Source organism: Urocitellus parryii, chromosome 8 (assembly GCF_045843805.1).
Source record: "Urocitellus parryii isolate mUroPar1 chromosome 8, mUroPar1.hap1, whole genome shotgun sequence".
Taxonomy (NCBI): domain Eukaryota; kingdom Metazoa; phylum Chordata; class Mammalia; order Rodentia; family Sciuridae; genus Urocitellus; species Urocitellus parryii.
This window is the reverse complement of record NC_135538.1, coordinates 141,081,715-141,101,838: the sequence shown is the minus strand read 5'-3', so window position 1 is coordinate 141,101,838 and position 20,124 is coordinate 141,081,715. Positions and strand designations below refer to the sequence as shown.

The window sequence follows — 20,124 nt, the reverse complement described above, 5'->3', positions numbered from 1 at the left end:
GGGGTAGGGTTTTAACTCTGAGCTACATCTGCAACCCTGTTTTTTTATTTTAAGACAAGATCTTGCTAAGCTGCCCAGGCTGACCTTGAACTTGCAGTCTTCTTACCTCAGCTTCCTGAGTCACTAGGATTATAGACAGGAGCCTCTGAGCCTGTCTCTCCATGTATTTTTAAAAAATAGAAATCAGGGGGTGGGAGAACCAGGAGAGGACATCTGCATTTTTTGGCCAGGAGGGTATATTTTGGCAGAGTATGAAGAGGAGACCCTATTTCCTACTGAGAGAACTTTGCTTTTCTCTGTCATATTGAAGAGCTGGTAAACTGTCTTAAGTGATACTCTTTCCCTTCAATATGCCTTTCTTAGCTTTATATATGTTGAAAGAGATAATATCATTTGAGGAACACGTGTCAAGCAGGAACCTTGGCCTAGGTTTGGTTTCAATGGTTTTAAGGCTTAATTAATGAAATGCCTTGATCAGCCTTCCAAACATTTTTTATATATGAATACAACAGACTAAGGAGCTGGGTCTCCTGCTATACTTACATGCCTGGTACCTTTTAAATAAAGCTATCATCAATGACTTGGGAAAGATGGCAAGAGGTAATATAAAATCTTCATGTGATTAGCCAGGGGTCTGACACGTGCTAACAAGAAAGGGTTGGGGATGTGGCTCAGTGGTAAAGTACCCTTGGATTTCAATCCCTGGTACCAAAAAACAAAACAAAACAACAACAACAACAAAAACACAAAAAAACCTATCAACCAGTGAAAACAATGATAAAGAGAGAACTAATAATGATTCACCTCCCTAGTTTTTCAGCACCTTAAGCACCAATAAATTTCAGTCAACAATAAAGTGAGTGTTCCAACTTAAAAAAAAATAGAAAATAGTGGGGCCCAGTGATCCAGTGCTTGAAAGGCTAAGGCAAGAGAATTGCAAGTTCCAGACTAGAAAGACCCTGTCAGAATAAAATAAAAAGAGCTGGGGATGTAGCTCCGTGGAGAGAACTTCTCTAGCATGCTTGTGCCCTGGGTTCAACCCCCAGTCCTGAAAAAGAAAGACAAAGAATAAATAGATGAAAGGTAGATTTAAAGGAGAGATTCTGTTGATCCTGTGGGATATTATAAAAGTCAGCACAGTAAAGAGGAGGAGAGTTCCCAGGTCAGAACAGACAACAGGCTGACAGGGACAATGTCTAGACCGGGAGAGGAAAAGCAGCTGAGAGAGTTGAACATTTGAAAAATAGCTATTTCACAGATTAGTTTGAGCATTTCAAAAAATTTAGTGATAAAGGTATATGAAATTAAGTAACTGGGGCTGGGGCTCAGTGGTAAAGCATGCCCTCAGCTTGCATTAGGGCCAGAGTTTAATCTCTAAAGCAAATAATAATAATAACAACAACAACAACAACAACAATAACCCAAAACAAAACAATGAGGCAATCGTTAACCTCAGAAACAGGCAAAATGTTTGGGGAAAGTAAAAGTAATCAGAAGAGTGCTTGCTGGCCATTTATTGTAGTTAATGATAATGTAAATGTTAATGATTAACTTAAAACCGTGGTATTAAAAGGAGTGAAGTTTGTGAGTTGTGGGTACAGGATTAAAAATTTAATTCTTAACAGGACATTACTGCTTATTTATTTATTATTTGAGAAAGGGTCTCACTGTGCTTCCCAGGCTGGCCTCAAATTCCTGGGCTCCAACAATCCTCCTTCCTCAGCCTCCTAAGCAGCTGGCATTTACAGGAGTGTTCCACTGTGCCCAACCAGAATATTGCTTTTTCACATTCAAATTTCATATACGAAGAGAGGCAGAATGAGCATATTGCTCAGATGGAATTCATCAATGGGAGAAACAGCTAAAAGACAATAGGGCCTTTGTTAACTGACACTGCATGTGGAGAGAGCAAGGTTATAACTTTATTTTAAGAACTCTTTTAATAATACTTGATTTCAAAGTCATCATTACATGTCATCTTGATTTAAAAATAAAAACTAACAAGCAAAAAGGGAATGAAAAAGGAAATCACACTTGCCTGGAATCTTCTTAAGTGTAATCCCTAAGTGTTCATCTGGACTGTAGGTTTCCTGGGACCACTGGAGTGACTCATGGCTATCTTATTAAAAAGAGCTCAGTGGACACATTTCCTGGTAGGGACAACCAAATTCCATCTTGAGTTGATATGGTGGCAGGCTCTTCTTTCTAGGTTTCTTTAGGATACAAGAAGTAGGTTCCGGTTCTATGAGCATTTTTCTATCCTTTTTTCCAGATTTCCAAACAGACACTGGATGAGGATTGGTGTTTTTTCCTTTCAATGTTTTCAAGTTCCACACTGTCTCCCTGTGGGTTCTCAGGAGGCATCCTGACTAGGAGTGTTCATGACAAACCTCCGCTGAACGCCTGACTCTAGAAGATCTCTCGTGTTGTCCAGTTCTTCCTGGATTTTGAATGCGCCCCCACGAGTCATAGACTCAGATTCCAAGGATATCAAGGCGTTTGAGAAGCAGTTCACTAATTCCCTCAGCGCAGTTTCAAACTCTAGCGTGGCCACCATCTTTGTGCCTAGAGTAGATATTTTGAGGAATGTCAATACCTTGGAAGAGCTGTTTGAACCCACTGAAATCTTCACTGATGGGTATTACATGTGCCAAAGATTGCCCCTCCCGACGAAGAAATAGTGATGCCCAATAGGAAGAGCCAGGATCTATCCCAAACACTGTGGCTGAAGCACTTGACAACATTTGTCCTGCCTTCCTGTCCGTCTACAGCTATCACACGGGCTTGTCGTAGGGAGACATATTCCTTTCCATGCCTACACCGGCCTTTGGACTGCCTGCTGTTTGGTTGCTATTTAGCAGAAGAGACATTTTGAGCAGGGACCTACAATCTACAATATTTGTACAACATTGTGACTATGATTATCATTTGAGCCATAACGATATAAAGGTGACCATCTCCACAACTTCATTTTTGATACCTTGGGATGGGGACAGAGTGATGTCATCCTTTGTTTTTTTTTTTTTTTTTTTTTTTTAAGTTTCTAAAACACTTCACCTCTCTGGAAGTCTCTAGACTGGGCCACTCTATCCGCTGCACTCACTTCTCCAGATTCAGTCTACCTATTTCTCTCCTGCATTTTGGTTGCAGGCCACTGCTGATGGAACGGTGTTTCGTGATACTTCCAACTGGATGGCTACGTTCTGATCTCATTTGGGGTTACTGTGACCAAGGTCACTCAGGGCCACACGCTCCCCTTTCTGTCTCATCTGACTCTAACTGGGGAGAGGATGAGGCTCATTTTCTGTTCCTATATGTCATAGCTGTGTCTGGTTACGCATACCCCTCCTGTTTGGCTAGGTCTCCCTGAGTCTGCCTCTCTGGATACACTCCAGCAATTTCCCATCAGACTTGTCATTTTCAACCCTTTTGGGGGGAGTTTCCTTCCAGAAATCTCTCCTTTCAGGTTGGAGTACTCTATTAGGTGGGGCTTGGTCTTGGTGGTTTTTATCTAAAGTGCTCAGCCCGGTCCTGACACATCTAGGCACTCTGCAGATTCTTCTAGTGATTAATTGAATAGGGTGACTCATTCCCCACCTTTATTTACTTTTGAAGGATCCCTGGCAAACTCAGGTGGCAACATCTCCCCACAACCACCTGGGGAGTTTGTAAAGACAGAATCTCCCTGTAAACTATAGATTACAGAGAATTGAGGACTAAATTGCAACATGTTCTACTACCCATATGTGTTAATGATTTTGATTATCAATACTTCTGAAACTATGCCTTCACAGGTAGGTGTGTATATCCTCATATAAATTTTCTAGATGGTCAAAATGCATGTCTTTACAAACCAACTCTCTTTTTTAAATTGTTGTCAATTTTTCTAAAAAGTAGTATGTTTTCTCTGCCTTCTCCAATAAGCTATACACTAAAGATAAAAATGGTTTTCGACGACCCTCGGAATCACATAAGGAATTATATTATTTTATCATACTTTTTAGAAATTTGGCTCATGCTATTTATCCTTCCATCTATAGCCTTTTCTTTTCCTGTCTCTTGATCCTTTTATAATATCAATGACAACAACAAAAATTGTGAGTTATTTCTAAGAGCCAGGCCCTGTGTCCTATACCAAGTGCATGTGCGCGCGGGCGCGCGCGCACACACACACACACACACACACACACACGTGAGCATGCACAGATGGAATTTCTTGACTCTGGCACATGTGGCCCAAAATGTTCTGTAAATGGGCTTTGGATGGGGGAGCTATTGCTACACGTGAGTACTGCCTTTTACAAGTTTCAACCTGAGTTTAAACACCAAGTCTTGACCCCCAGAAATCTTGATCCCTCAAAGGTGTCATTTTAAATCTTCTCTATGGCAGATTTCCTAATAGCGCCTCGAGGAGACTCCACAATTGCCAAGACATCATCTTTGCATCCCCTATAAAGCTCTAGTCTCCTGCCAATGTAATGCTTCCTTCTCCTGCCACTGACCAGGTTCCTGGGTGGGGGGAAGTGCTGGGTGGCGGGATGCAGTCTCAGTTCCTTCTTTCGGCTCAGCCTCCCTCACTCTGAGCATGGGACCTCCCTGGTGCACCCCTTGCCTTCTCTCCTCCCGTGGCAGCTGCTTGAGGTCTGCATATCTTCACCTGGCTCACACTCTTCCACGCATGTGGGTAGTCCTCTGGCCAGGCTGCAAGCCCTCTTGGGCAAAATTAGGGCAGGATGAATCAAGTCCTGTTTCCTTCTGTTGTGTTCCTCGGAGCCAGAGGCGATCTCCCGTGTCATTGTCACACCAAACAGTGGCTGATTCTCTTCCCCTGCTTTGCCACCTCTCTCTGCCCTGCTCACCTGGATGAGGTGCTCAGCCATAAATTCACTCCTTGAGCAAAGATCTAACCATAGGAGCAGGGGCCAGTCCTTGTGCAAATGCTTTCAGCTTTTCAAGGTACCCTTGGCCCTCTCACTTGGCTGGGGGTGGTGAGTGGGTGAAAGTGACAGCCATCACTTTCTCATAGCTGCTAAATCACATCTATGATGAGGCTTTCCACCCCGTTCAGGCTTCGACTTATATTAGGGACGAAGAAACATTTAGAACAGGGACCTACAGTCTCCAGCCATGGGTGATGGATAAAGTTTTGGTAGAACACAGCCGTACTGAGCATAGTGGCCTGTAATCCCAGCTACTTGGGAGGCTGAGGTAGGACAATTGCAAGTTCAAGGCCAGCCTGGGCAATTTAGTGAGACCTTGTCTCAAGAAAAAAATAAAAAGGGCCAGGGACCTATATACAGATTGCACTCTATAGGTTCAATCCACGGTACTGCAAAGTAAAACCCCAAGACAGCAGCCATGTTTACTCTCTGTCTTTGGTTCTAAAAGGAAAGATGAGTAATTGTAACAGAAATCATGTGACCCACAAAGCCTTCAATATTTACCTTCTGGCCCTACACAGAAAAATTTTGCTGACCCTTGGGTTAGAGAATCATGGTTGATTTAATTAGGCTGATTTTGTGTTATATATTTGGTCTGTTGGCGCTTGGTTCAAGTCAATATCCTCTTAAAATTTTTATTTAACAATATGTCTGTGCATGTGTGTGTCCATATATATGTATATGTGTGTACACACACACACACACACACACACACACACATATATTCGCCCATGGATTCTTATTTTGGTCATTGGATTGCAATCTGTTGCGGTATTTATTTATTTATAAAGGGAATTGACCCTGGGACACTCAACCACTGAGTCAGATCCCCAGCCCTATTTTGTATTTTATTTGGAGACAGAGTCTCACTGAATTGCTTAGTGCGCACCATTGCTGAATCTGGCTTTTGAACTCGTGATCCTCCTGCCTCAGCCTCCCGAGCCACTGGGATTACAGGTGTGTGCCACCACGCCTGGCCTCATTATTTATGTTGGTGCTCAAATTGTCCTAGGTTGAGCCACTAGGAGCCCCTTATGGTGATGCCTGATCCTTTAAATGCAAAGGAATGTATCGCTTGTCAATGAGCATCACTTTTTCAGCACTTCCCTCTTTCCTGTGCAACAGGATGTTCCAGGCCCATCTCATATCTGCCCTGCCCAAGCTCCCCAACCAGTTTTTTCTCCAAGGAGCCCTTGACAGGCTGAATTTTTACCAAGGTCAAAAAGCACATTGGTGAAGGCAAGTCCTGATGTCCAGCCACCGTCTATGTGATCATTTGCAGATGACAAAACTGCAATCTCAATGTCTCACCTGCAGACCCGCCTACCCTGACAGCCTCCTCTGAAGCCCCCACCCGCTGCGTCTATCCTCCTGTGTCGCCACACGCTGCTTTCTTTTCTCCAAAGCGTTTAAACACTGTCTAAAAGTATCTTCATTGGAATATTTTGTAATTTTTTTTCTCACTCCAACTAGAATATAAAGAACCTGCCAATCTTTTTTTTTTTTTTTTTTTAAGTTAATGGTGACTAGGAGACATCACATTTGACTTGCTTCAGATATGGAACCGGATGTGGAACCAGTCATAATCCTTCACATTCTTTTGTTAGAAAATAAAATACAAAGTGTTCTTGAAAATTTACAAAGAAGCATTTTTTAATAAGTTCTGTGAAGACAAATCTGCTGATTTTCAACAATTAGCTTAGTGCCCGGCAAGTAGAAAGTGCTTACATAATTGCAAGTGTTATGGGTCAGGCTATATGGGCAATGACCAAACACACTCCATTTTGCCCTGAGACTCCACGTCATGTAAGAAATGCTTCTCCCATGGAAAGCCCTGCCTCTGTACCCATCAGCAATTGCTTAGCAGAGCATGTTTGGCAACACCCAATGGCAATTCTTATACAATGTAAAAGTGTTCTCTCTTTGGTTCCCATTTTTCTTGGACTATGTACCCTGTCAGAGATTGATTGTCCTTAGTAATCATTATCTAACTTGTACTCAACTAGGGACATTTTGGCCCAATCCCTTTTCTCTTATGATTTTTGATCTCATGACATTTGTTTATGGTATTGAATCATAGCAACAGACACTTATGCTTTAATATGGGTTTGGACGATAAAAGGTGTACTCAAACCCTGGGAGGAGGTTGAAGGGTGTAGACTTGCAGCCTGCCCCTTGGCCCACCAGCTGGTGGATCCAGACTGCCAACTGGTGAATAAAGATTCCATCTCCTGCTTTAAGATCGACTCAGTGATTTATTGCAATCTCGCCTTAACACAAGTGATCAAAAATAAACACAGAGCTTAATATAGGTGGGAGTCAAATATTCCTAAGAAAGCTTTCAGTCATAAAATAATGATGAGCAAAACCTGACCCCTTTGTCATGTGCATAATAAGTATCAACTGTTACCGTGGGAGGGACTCCAGTCAGCCTTAATACATACTATAAACCTAGAACTTGACCCCGGCACAGTTAAATATGCAAAAGATGGAATGGAATCTTCTGTTCAAAAAATCCTTTGCAAACACAGCAGTGTGTCTTTATTCTTATTTTTATTTGTAGAAGTTTTAAAAAGACATTTCCTCATTTTCACCATCCTTTAAAAATGCTTCTCTATCACATATCAGGGTAGGAAAATTTCCATGCATGGCAATCACTGTAATATCGGTGTTTTAGTTAATTTCCTACTTTTCAAATATTTCTCTATTGCATATTTAAGTCATTCTGTTGCTTTCTGTAGCTGTTACCCCTAAAGAATCTTGTGTTGTTCCTGTGGTTATTCTTTAAACTATTCCTCTTCTGTTGGGTTATCTTTGATAAACAACACTGGCAAGTCTAATTTAAATGCTTTCTGCAGGGTTATCTGTAAAGCCATGGTGTGAATGCTGATCATGGCCTTACCTTACCTCACCTGCTCAGAGGTATGTCCCGAAAGGCGTTTGAGCACCAGAGTTTAAGTGTGTAGAAGTGGCGGTAATCAGCACTTTTTCTCCTCCCTTGCAGTGAGCCATTACATCTACTCAATAAGAAATAAATCTGAATCCAGGGTTTATAACCACTGATCTATGAGACCACAGGTCACATTTAACCTCTGAACACCTGCTATTTTCTTCTTCACCACTTTCTCGTGAGCTTCCTTGGAGGTTCTAGCAGGGGACCACAGCTATTCATTCAGGCTTGACAGAAGAACATCCATTTTTATGGTGAGTGCAGATTCAGGAGGCATGCACACAGAGCCTTTAGGGAGGAAGGGGACAACTACCTATCCAGCCAAATCAGCCAAAATCAACACTGGTGATCCCTGGGGTGACAGATGTCACAGCCAGACAGCCCTCACATCTCTCACCCCTCTCTTAGTGATATGACTATGGAAGCTCTTCTCTTTTATCCTTCTCAATCATTTCCATAGTCTGAAATAGAGATGTATAGAATTTCCCTTTTTGAAAGTCAGTCTGTTTGGGCTGCTGTAACAAAAATACCCCAAACTTGGGTGGCTTCTAAATACCAGAAATTTATCTCTCACAGTTCTTCTATAGGCAGAGAACATGCCGGCCAGGTTGACATCTGGTGAGACCACTTCATGGTTCATAGATGGCACCCTCTTGCTCTCATGGTGAAGGGGTGAGGGACTTGCTCATAAGGACACCAGTCTCTATCACCTCTTAATGGTCCCACCTGCCAACACCATCACATTGGTGACTAAGTTTCGGCTCATGAGTTTGGGGAGTACTCTCAAAATGGTCAAGGTCATCAAGAACAAGGAAAGTTTAAGAAACAGTCACAGCCAAGAGGAGCCTGTTGAAGAAGGATGACTAAATCTAGTGTGTTATGCTGGGTGGGATCTGGGATAGGAGAAGAGCATGAAATAAAAAGTAAGGGAATCTGAAGTATAAAGTTGGATGATGTTGTATCGACACTGGCTCCTTCACTTTGACAAGTGTACCACGCTAACGTAATATGTTAATAATGGGGGGACAGAATATGGGGTACATGGGAACTCTGTACTTTCATTTTCTAAATTCATTCTAAGCTAAATAGTTTATTTTTAAAAGGTCTAAACTAGTAGGTCGGGAAAGGATATAATTTCTATTATGTACCCATATAATCAACTTATTTTGAAAAAAGTATGTGTGTTTTTCCATTTTCTGTAAACACATTCACATAAGTGCTGTCTACCTTCAGGAATGTACTGTGTAATGCAGAAGCCATGAATCACATGTGTCTGTTTAAATCAAGTAAAGCTAAATAAGGTTAAAAATAACATTTCTCTGCCATATGGAGAAATACTGGCACACTTCAAGTGCTCAGTAGCTCCTGTGCACGCTGACTACCCTACTGGAAAGCAGATATAAAGAAATTTTGTCACCATAGACATTCTTATTGGACAGCACTGTTGGAAATGCATGCGTATTTAGTGTGTATGTCACTGCAGTTTGCAAAAGCTGTACCTAACATACATCAGAGTGATTACCCCTAGGGAGGATAGTTCACTTTTTATTCTATATTATTCCATATTATTTCACTTATATTCTATATTTTATATTAGTTTCAATTTATGAGCATCTATTCTCATTACTTTGTGGTCTGAGATGTTTTTTTATTTTAGCTTTAAGATATTTTTCACTTAAACAATAGTATGTAGGATGCCTTCCCGAGGTTATTTTCCATGCGTCCATCAGAAGTGATATTTATTTAGCAAACTTACAGCTGAAGTGCTGCTCAAAAAACTTTAGCATTTGATAAGCAAATAGGATAACATTAGCACAAACCTTTTTCCTAAATTATATCTTGAGTTAAAAAAAATGAATTCACAGGGCAAGCAAATGATAACTTATTCTTGCCTCAAATTTTTAAATAATTGTGCCTAATTTAAATAAAGTTGATCTTCCATTTTGCTTTCTCCTCTATCATTTCCAATTACTCTCTCAACACCCTGCAAAGGGAAAGTTTAATTATTTCTCAGGAGATCGAAACTTTTAGACAGCTTTGCATGTATGAATGTATTGTTTTTCCTTCCTTCCTTTTTTATTTTTTTTTGTCTAAGATGATCGCCTTTTTAAATATGCTTGTTGTGGTTTAGACATGGTGTCCTCCAAGAGCTCACATGTAAAACAGTGCAAGAAGGTTCAGAGGAGAAATGATTGGGGTTGTGAGAGTCTTGGTAACTACAATGGTAGAGTGTGGCTGGAGGAGGTGGGAATTGGGGTGTGGCTTAGGAGTATATATTTGTATCTGGCCAGTGGACTCTCTCTCTCTCTGCATTCTGATCACCAGGTGAGCTGCTTCCCTTTGCTGAACTCTCCTGCCATGATGTACAGCCTCACTCCAGCCCTGAGGATTGGAGCCAGCCTTCTATGGACGAAGACCTCTAAAACTCTGAGCCCTCAAATAAACCTTCCTGCTTTACAGTTGTTCTGGTTGGGTCCTTTAGTCACAGCAGCGAGAAAGCTGACTAAAGCCATGTCCTTATCAGATTTCAAGCAACCACCAAATAAACATACACAATATCCCCCCAAAGGTGTAAAACAATATATTAATTTATTTCCAAGAAAAAACACAGAACATTATCAAAACCAAACATGGCTACAGTAGTTTCAGGGCTTCTCGATGGGCTAGCAGAAATCTACTAGCTCGAACACTCCACTCCACCCTTCCAAGATTACTGAAGCTATAGGAGAGATGACCAGCAAGGGACGTGTAAACATCTTCTATTCCAGAAAATCATCTCATTCTATATGAGTAAGATCCAGTGTAAAACAGTTCTTCTTCTCAGGTGTTTCACTTAACTAATAAGTTGAAAAGAGACCATTTTTAGACTTCACTCTTGACCCTGGATGTGTTTCCTACCCTTCGACCCTTTACTGCCCAATACAGTTCCTTTTTTTTTTTTTCAGTAGCAGGAAAAAGAAAGTTTTATCATAGTCATTCCCTTTAAATATGATTGACATTCAATAGGAACAATTATAGAAAAAAATAAAATTGTGTTAATTAAATCTCTCATCTGTTGTAGTCATTGTTTTCATTAGAATAAATAAATATTTAGGAATTCAGTGGGTTAGAGGAATACTAGAGTAGACTTCACATCTTTCTGAGGTGCCAGAACTTTTTCTCAATATTAACACTGAGACCATGCTTAAAAATCTACCTTCTCTGGTATAATAAATATGGCTTTATTTCATTTTATTTCATCTTCTCTCAATATGCCAGCTCAGGAAATGAAGACCGGTAAGAGAATCCCAATTTTCAGACAAAGAGTGTGCTTACTAATGCTGATTAACCCAAGCCTCAGTTACTTCATCTGCAAAATGGGGGTGGCTCATGCTGCCCTCATGAGACTCCCATGAGGGTAGATGAAAGAAGACATGTTGAGGAGCCAGCAGAATGCCTAGAACGCTACTCGCTTCAGATTCTGTATCCTCCTCCTCTCTTTCAAATGATCTCTAATTTAACCCTCATTTTGTAATTACTGATTTCCTTGGCCTGATTCCACACTAGTTAACTACGCCTAGGGATGTGTTCAATACAACACTTTGTAAGCTTCTCCAGACCAGGCTTTTCCTTATTAACGTTATTCCCAAGGTTTTAAAAACCTTCCATCTTCATTTTCTTCTTGTCTCAGCATGGGTCTAGAGGATCATAAATGCTCAAGAACTATTCCCTGAATGCAGGCTGAATGAATGGGTGAGGAATAAATGACACTCCAGTCACCCACAATTAAAAGCCTTTAAAAATCAAGGCACTCCCATCAACACCGAGCAGTGTACAGCTGCTCAGAGAATAGCACAGTGTAGTTAAAAGCCTTGCAGAATCTGGTGTCTGTTTTGCAAGTAGGATAATTTAGGGGGAAGGGAGTCACAGAAGAAGTCATTCATTCCGAGGGGTTTCCAACTTGAGACAAGACTCATGTAATAGCACCTCTAGGAATGCCTTCATTCTTGTGAGGACTTTTCAGGGTTCTCAGTGAAAAAAACATGCAAGAAAGATCAAAGAATGTTCTGGCATAAGATGGAGAAACATTATGTGCCCGCAAGGTCCATTCCCTGAAGCAGAGACTCCTATCTTAAAGCACATCCTCTGTCTCCTTAATGGCTTTACACTACATACAGAACTTCAGACATGGGCAAACTGGAAATGTTAGTGTGGAAATTCTTAAGCACAGAGTAAAGACCATTAAGATATTATAGAGGATTCCTTTTTTTTTTTTTTTAAAGAAACTGAATTCTTTTTTTTTTTTGTCCTAAATAGGATTATCTACCATCCTACTCTCTATTAGAATATATTTATATTATGAGTATCTGGTGCAAAGATCCGAAGGTATTTAAATTTCTCATTGATCATAGGAATAGTCCAACCCAGAGGTGAGCAACAAGAATCTGCCAAACCGGCCAAAGTGCTGGGATCACTCTGCCCAGCCATCCTGTCAGTGTGTTTCACAGTGTCCAGTGGATATTTTAAGTATAATTATGTGGCCAGGTCCTGAAGCCATGACTGTGGTCCTGCAACCATCTCTTGCAAAGAAGGGCTCTTCTGTCCAACTGCAATTTCCCTGCAGACGTGAGCTGCTGATCAAAAATACCAGCTGGGCTGGATGGCGGTTTCACTCTGATTGAGGGTTCTTTCTCGAAGCCTCAGTTCTAGGCATTCCACGGTAAGAGGATACTTATGGAGCTCAAACTTGTTAGCAAACAGGCTTTGCGAATCCATCAGCCACTTTAAGTCTCCGTTGCCATAGATACAAATGCCATGTACGTAGTGGCCTGCAAAGGACAGAACAGAAAACACAGTCAAAACATGCTTGTTCTCAAAAGTCAAGGGCGGGAAGGTAGAATGGACTGCCAAGGAGGTAACACTGCCTCAAGTGTTAGGAGGTACAAAGAAGTGTGACGGGATAGTCCCAGCCTAGGAGGGGCTTAAGCTCCCCTTAGGAGGTCAAGAGCTACAATTATGCATTTGACAAAGATGAGAATTAAATAGCACAAGGAAATGGCATGGTAAGTGTCCCGAGGTATGCGATATGTTGGAGAATGAGAGTTGTGGGTGAGAAGTTCTGGAAGATGGCAGAGGCCGTTAGAGGTTATGTTGGCTAAATCTCTTCCCTGGGTCTGAGGCTCTGGCCTAGCTTTCACACTTCTCCTTAGATGGGTAATAAGCCTCAGAATGGAATGTCAGCGCTGAACTTCTTTTTCTTTTTTTTTTAAGGTACTGGCGATGACACCCAGGGCTTCGTGCATGCTAGGAAAGTGCTCTCCCACTGAGCCACAGCCCCATCCTTTTTTTAAAAATTTTGAGACAGCGTCTCACAAGCTGTCATTCTGGCCTTGAACTTGCAATCCTCCTGCCTCAACCTCCAGAGTCGCTGGGATTATAGGTGTGCACTACTGTGTTATCTAGTGCTGGACTTCTTAATCTCCTCTCTACTAACCTCCTCTTTAAGTCTTCCCCACCGGAGTCCACAGTCATTCAGAATCCCAGGGAAGGGGTGAGAGTGGGGTTCTTCCACTCTCTCTCATGTCCCACACCCCATCTATCAGCAATTGTACACACTCAACCTTAAAATATTAGGAGAATCTGACCACTCCTCACCAGCCCCATGGCCAGCACCCTGGGCCTCCGCCATCTTCCTATCTGACTTACACCCTCGCCCTGTTAGTACGTCTCATCCCACAGCCAGTGAGGTTGCTTTAAAATACACGTGGAACTCGTCTCCCCTACTCGAGACCCTGACAATGGCATTTCAGACTCAGACTCTGGCCACACTTGGCCTTGTTGACTCAGATCTCCCCACTCTGATCTCTGCTCATTCACTTGGACCACACCGGCTTCCTTGCCAGTCCCAAGCACACAGGTGGGCTCTCTGAGAATCTCCACTTCCTCTTCCTCCCATCCACCCTTCACCAGATATCCTTAGGGCTCCCTCCAGGGCACCCTCAGGACCCTGCTTCAAAGCCACCTTCTCAATGAGGCCTCCCGAGACCGCCATTCCTTCTTCCCTGATGTTATGGTTTAGATGTGAGGTGTCCCCTAAAAGCTCACGTGTGAGACAATGCAAGAAGGTTTAGAGAAGAAATTATTGGGTTATGAGAGCCTTAACCCAATGAGTGAATCGATCATCTGATGGAATTAACTGAGTGGTAAGAAGGCAGGTGAGATGTGGCTGGAGGAGGTGGGTATTGGAGGCATGGCTTTGGGGTATGTATGTAGTTGTATTGGCAAGTAGAGCTCTCTCTCTCTCTCTCTCTACTTTCTGATCATCTGTGAGCTGCTTCCCTCTGCCACACTCTTCCACCATGATGTCCTACCTCACCTTGAACCCCAAGGAATGGAACCTATTGTCTATGGACTGAGATCTCTGAAGCTGTGAGCCCCCAAATAAATTTTCCTCCTCTACAATTGTGCTGGTCAGGTCTTTTAGCCACAGTGGCAAAAAAGCTGACTAAAACACCTGATTTGTTTTCTTTGGCACTTGTCACCAACTGATACATATGTATCAGTGCCAAGAAGGAAAATGATATTTTGCTTATTGACTTGCATCCCAGACTACACTGTAACCTCCGGAAGAGCCCGGACTTCATAGCATTAAGCTCACTTCTACATCCTCTGCATCTGGAAGAGTGCCCAGCAAATCTCAGACATTAAATTAGTAGTTGTGGAATGAAAGCATGGAGAAGGGTGGATGGGGAGAACTGGGCAGCATCGAGGGTAGAGGGTGGCTTGGGACAGACTGAAGGAAAGGCCTCTGGAAAAATTGTAGAGGTGGGAGTTTTCTGTTAGAATATGAAATTCTGCCGGGAATGGGTTAGAGACAAGAATGGTAGGAAGTTGGAGCTATTTCCAGAGGTTCTCCTTGGCACATAATGGAACACATGTTGGCCCAGTGATGTAGAAGAAAGGGTTTGCCCTCTTATCCCATAAACATGAACAATCCTTGAAGATTTTTGAACAGAAGAAACACATGATAAAACTGACTATACAAGATGAAATCTGCAGCATTTTGCAGGATATATTAGAAACCAAGTTAACATAAATTAGATGGACAAGGAGAAAAGGATTATAATACTGAGTCACTACATTACATGCAATGTTCTACCTCCTTTGGATTCTGCCCTTTTTTTTCTCTATATATAGTGGTTTGGAGGACAATTATTATGCCTGTAACCATAAAAGGTTTCCGACGTTCTTTGGCATAATGGGTACCAAAAGAAGAAGAATCAAAGATTTGTCTGAGAGGGAACTGTGCTACCCAGACCTGAACATTAAGGTAGGTTCCTGGCTAGGGCCATATTTTAGTCGGGTTTGCATTGCTGTGACCAAAATACCCGGCAAGAACAACTTGGAAGAGGGAAAGTTTATTTGGGGCTCATGGTTTCAGGGGTCTCAGTCCATAACCACAGACTCCATTGCTCTGTGCCCAAGGTGAGGCAGTACATCACGGGGGAAGGGTGTGGAGTTGGGAAGCTGCTCATCTCTTTTTAGCAAGAAAGCAGGGGTTGGGGAAAGGCTGTGGGGAAGGACAGCCTTTCCAGAGCATGTCCCCAGTGACCCAGCTCTTCTAGCCACAACCCACCTGCCTACATCTCCCTCTGTTGGCCTTGTTAAGCTAAGACAGACTGATTAGGTTACAGCTCTCACCACCATTTCACCTCAAAAAACTCCTGCATCGATACAGGAGCTTTTGGGGAGCATCTCATATCCAAACCATAACAGGCCAACTCTTAAGGTCCCCTCTGTCATGTGATCAGTAAGAATCCCTACAAAAATGTAAGCCCAACTAGGTTACACCTTCTCTACTTTGATAGGCCCTGGACACCAGTAATGGCAAGGAGGCTGCAGGTGACTCTACTTATGGGATGGGGGCTTCTGTGGTGGCCAGGGAAGGCTAGAGCTGGAAGGCGATGATGCCTTCTACATCATCTGGCGTGGACGGTGAAGTCCTCTTGTGTAACAGCTGGGGAAACAGACAGAGGGGGCCTGCAGGGGTCCAGGAGGGAGGGAGAGAGACAGTGGTTTCCAGATCTGGAGAAGATTACATGTTGCAAATATTGGGAAACTGACTGGGGCTTGAGGTCAGTTTTCTAAAGAAAACTCAGGATATCAAAGAGCAAAATGACCTCCTCCCCATCTTCTTCCTTCCAACGGGGAGAACAGGCCATGATAATGCAGGCAGATGAAGCCTTCTACCCTCTGGGGAACACATGGGCTGATGAAGGGAAAGATGTGAATATGCCTTCGAATAGATGGAAATGCCTATATAAGGACACGAGGAGCTAGCTGTTCACAGCAGAGGGGGACTGTCGAGAAAGAGGTTGGGTGTAATGTAGTAACTGAAGGTTTTCACCTGTAACAGGTGTAGATAAGATGGACTGATGAAGGGAGCCCAGACTGAATGGAAGAGTGGACACAAAGCCTGGTCACCCCAGGGAGAAAAGGCTGACCTCCATGTTCTCATTCATTCCCTTGATCACTCACTTGCCAAAGAAATATTTATTGCACGGTGTGAAAGGGCTGAATTCCGTGCTCTTTCCAATTCTTGTGTTGAACCCTGCCGCCCAGCACCTCAGAGTGGAAACAGGATCTTTCAAGAGGCAATTAAGTTAGAATGAGGTCATGAGGGTAGGGCCTTATCTAATCTGATGGGGTTCTTTTAAGACATTAGGACCCAGGCACACACAGTGAAAAGAACACGTGAGCACATAAGAAGATGCTCATTTACATGGCAAAGGAGGAGCCTCTGAAAGGACCAACCCTGCTGACACCTAGCTGTTGGATTTCCAGCCTCCAGAACTTTGAGAAAATTAACTTCTGCTGCTTCCACCTCCCACTCTGTGCTCCTTAGGCATGACAGCTGCAGCAGACACCTGCCCACCAGGTGCCAGGCATTATTCTGAATGGAGTGAACCCCAGGATGGATAAAAATCCTTCTCCATAAGATTCTATAGACGTGAAAACGACATAGGGTTTCTAGTCCTTTTCCATTTGAAGGGGAACCCTCTCTCTTTAGTGTCACCTGCCCCTGTGAGCTCTCCAAGCCAGGTGGGAGAGAGGATGATTGAGGGATGGGGGTGCAGCTCGCCTTTGATGAGAACATGACCTCACTTCTCCTAAAAATCTGCACTCCCAAAGGAACAGCAAGAGGAGCAAGCAATAAGGGGCTGGAACTTGCTCACTTTCTAAAGAAGCCAGCATTGCTATCATTTGGAAACTACTTGTCCCTCTCCGCAGGTGTTTGGGAGCTGGGGAATGTCTGTGAGATATTTCAACTGATTTTCAAGAGACTGTGACTCATGCCCCGTTCCGGCAGCTAGCTCTCTCTTGTGCTCTTAGCTGCCTCGTGTCAACAGCAACAAGCACTGTGGCCCAAAGCAGGGGACAGATGCCTCACCGTGGCAGCCTCCGTGTTTATCTTCCATGTCAATCCACTTCACAGCTCTGAGGTTACCGGTCCACGAGGCGTTTGGCATAGAACCAGGGACCCCTGCAGTGTGGATAGAGAAGAACAGAGATGAGAAGCAGGAGACCAGGGTGTCGATTTCATCCATAAACATCCAGACAGTGCTTATTCTCTTACAGTGTATTACCTTTCACGTTTCCCATGGACTGAGGTGCACCGATCCACCTGCCTTGTTAACTTCTAGTTGATCTTTTGATCAAACTTAGTTGCTGACCCCTTGTCTAATTAGTATTATATCTAATTCCATTAATGAACAACTCCAATTCTAATCAACATACCATTATCAACTCACTCATTAGATATTAGATATTAGCCTAATAACTAAGTCTTTGAAATGTGAAGAGCTTAAAAAACTAAAAGAGGTGAAGTGTCTCAGGTTTCCATCTTTCTGAGCCAGGGTCGCTCCACCTCTGTACCATGGACACTTTGGGCTGAATCATCCTTGGTGGGGTAGGGCTATCCTGTGCATGTAAGGCACTTGGCAGCATCCCATACTCTCCTCACAATTGTGACCATAAAAGAAAAAAAAAAAATGTCTGTAGACATTGTCACTTGTCCTATGGGGGAGCAGGATTTACCAATTTGAGAAGTACAAGGTTAAGCCATCTTGAATACTCCTCTTCATGTCCATACATTTTAGATAGGTTACAGATTAAAGGGTTCATTACACCATATAGAGAATTTATGCCCAAAGATAATAATACAAAAGTAATTACTGGAAAAGGAGAACTGTATTTAGAAATCAATATGAATGCAATCCAAAGAGGAACACCCTGCCTCATAAGAGCAGCAATATTTTCCACCTGAGAGTGATATGATCAGAACATATTTTTTTTGTGTGTGTGTGTACTGGGGATTGAACCCAAGGGCACTTAACCGCTGAGCCACCTCCTGCCTCAGCCTCCCGAGCTGCTGCGATTGCAGATGTGTGCCACCACATCCATCTCAGAACATAATTTTGATGTAATGGCACTTTTTGAATATCAGTCCCCAAATTGCAACAATCCCTCTCTTAGAAGATGCTTCTTAAATATCAATAAGACATTCTAGGATAGGCAGAATAATGTCCTCATTCCCCCCAAACTCCGACATACAGACAAAAATGTCCACATCTGAACCCCTGGAACCTTGAGAATATGTTCTGTTGCATGGCAAAGGGGAAGGAGGATTGCTAAGGAGCTGATCTTGTCCCTGGGGGACCGTCCTGAATTTTCTGGGTGGGTCTGATGTCCTGGCAAGGGTTGGCAGCACTGGTACAGGCAGAAGAGTTGGTGAGAATGGTGCCCTGTGGGTGGGCGGGACTAATGTGTGGACTGAGGGTGGGGAAGGGGCCACCAGGAGTGTAGGCTGCTTCTAGGAACTGGAAAAGCAAGGAAGCAGATGGTACCCACAGCCAACCGAGACCCAGCCCACGCCGTGACTCAGTCCACAGAGATCAGACTACTGACCTCAGAACTCTATGTTGTTGAAACTGCCAAGTTGGTGGTAAATTGTTGTTGGAGTAGCAAATAGAAAGCTAGTTCACATGCTAATGAGAAAAAAAAAATTTACTGAAGACAAAGCATATTGTTTAATAAGAAAATTAACTGGACAAAAAAAAATACTCCAAAAGAAATTTAATGGAGTTAGGCATTTCGAATAACTTTTCCTCTTTAAAAAACATTAATAAAAACACGTGCATTTTCAGAGGAAAAACAGCTCTGTTCTTTTGCCCTGTGGTCACATGATAATCATAGGATGACCTAAATCCAGAATTGTACCCAACTAAAACCAAATTTTGCCGGAGTCCTCCTCATAAATAGCATGGATCCTTAATGATAATTCTCTATATAGGACGGGTTTTTTTTTTCCCCCAACTTGAAAGTATTTAAGAAAAGCATTGAAGTATTCAATAAAAACACTTTATTAGGTAACATTCCTTCCTATTGCTTTAACTTGCATTTTAATACTTCAAATATTATTTTAGTGCTTGCCTATCCAGAGAGAAGCTTCCCTGTTTTTTAATTACACTAAAAAAAAAATTTTAAATTAAAATTTGCCTTGGTTGAGTTGGAGGTTGAGGACAGGAGTCTGATAAGCAAAGAAAGAATTTGGTTTATTTTACTTACGTCAACAAGACTAGGACATGAGCAATGTTTACCAGTCTATTTAGTTTGAATAACAGCATCAGAAATGTGTGAATAAAACATTCCCAAGACAAAATGTCTCTTAACCTTTGGCTACATTTTTGAAAAGGCATTTTTCCTTCCTCTTTCATTCTCATTAATATTGATCCTCCCAAACGGGATCGCCCTGAAACACATGCCATTATTCAAGAGATAAGATTGTGACATGTATAATTAATGATCCACTGCCTTTCAAACAAACATACACACCTATTAACTTCCTGTTAATGAAATCCCAAGCTTCAGTTGCTCAGAAATGTCTATGTTTAAATATTATCCACATTTGTGTATAAAAAATATTGCATTTATTAAAGTGGAAGGGGAGGGGGGAGGGGCGGGGATGGCAGGAAGTGCAGAGCCCTTTGCTGTGTGATGTTTAGACTGGGGAGCACAGGTGTCACCTAAGGCTGATGCAGAATCTTGGGCGCCAGAACCAGCATCTTTACAAGATCCCCAGAGGATTCTGGGCATGACCTAGCATAAGAAACCACAAGTGACAGTAAAGAGGACACCGCGTGACTTGAGGAACGACAGCACTTGACTTATTTTCTCTTCTTGAAATCCTTTTTT

The 20,124-nt window shown here is 42.5% G+C and overlaps 1 protein-coding gene across 2 annotated transcripts in view; it reads right to left on the bottom strand.

Annotated features, from left to right (window-relative positions):
* Positions 1–10,529: 10,529 nt before the first annotated feature.
* The window catches only part of LOC113179889 (N-acetyllactosaminide beta-1,6-N-acetylglucosaminyl-transferase), an 80,186-nt gene continuing 70,591 nt past the window's right edge, over positions 10,530–20,124 (bottom strand). For both annotated transcript variants that reach the window (XM_026384647.2, XM_026384649.2), the window contains exons 2-3: positions 17,321–17,413; positions 10,530–12,698 (exon numbers count right to left, since the gene is read on the bottom strand). In XM_026384647.2, the coding sequence (XP_026240432.1) occupies positions 12,508–12,698; positions 17,321–17,413 (284 nt within the window). In that variant the 3' untranslated portion in view covers positions 10,530–12,507. The remainder of the gene's footprint in view (positions 12,699–17,320; positions 17,414–20,124) is intronic.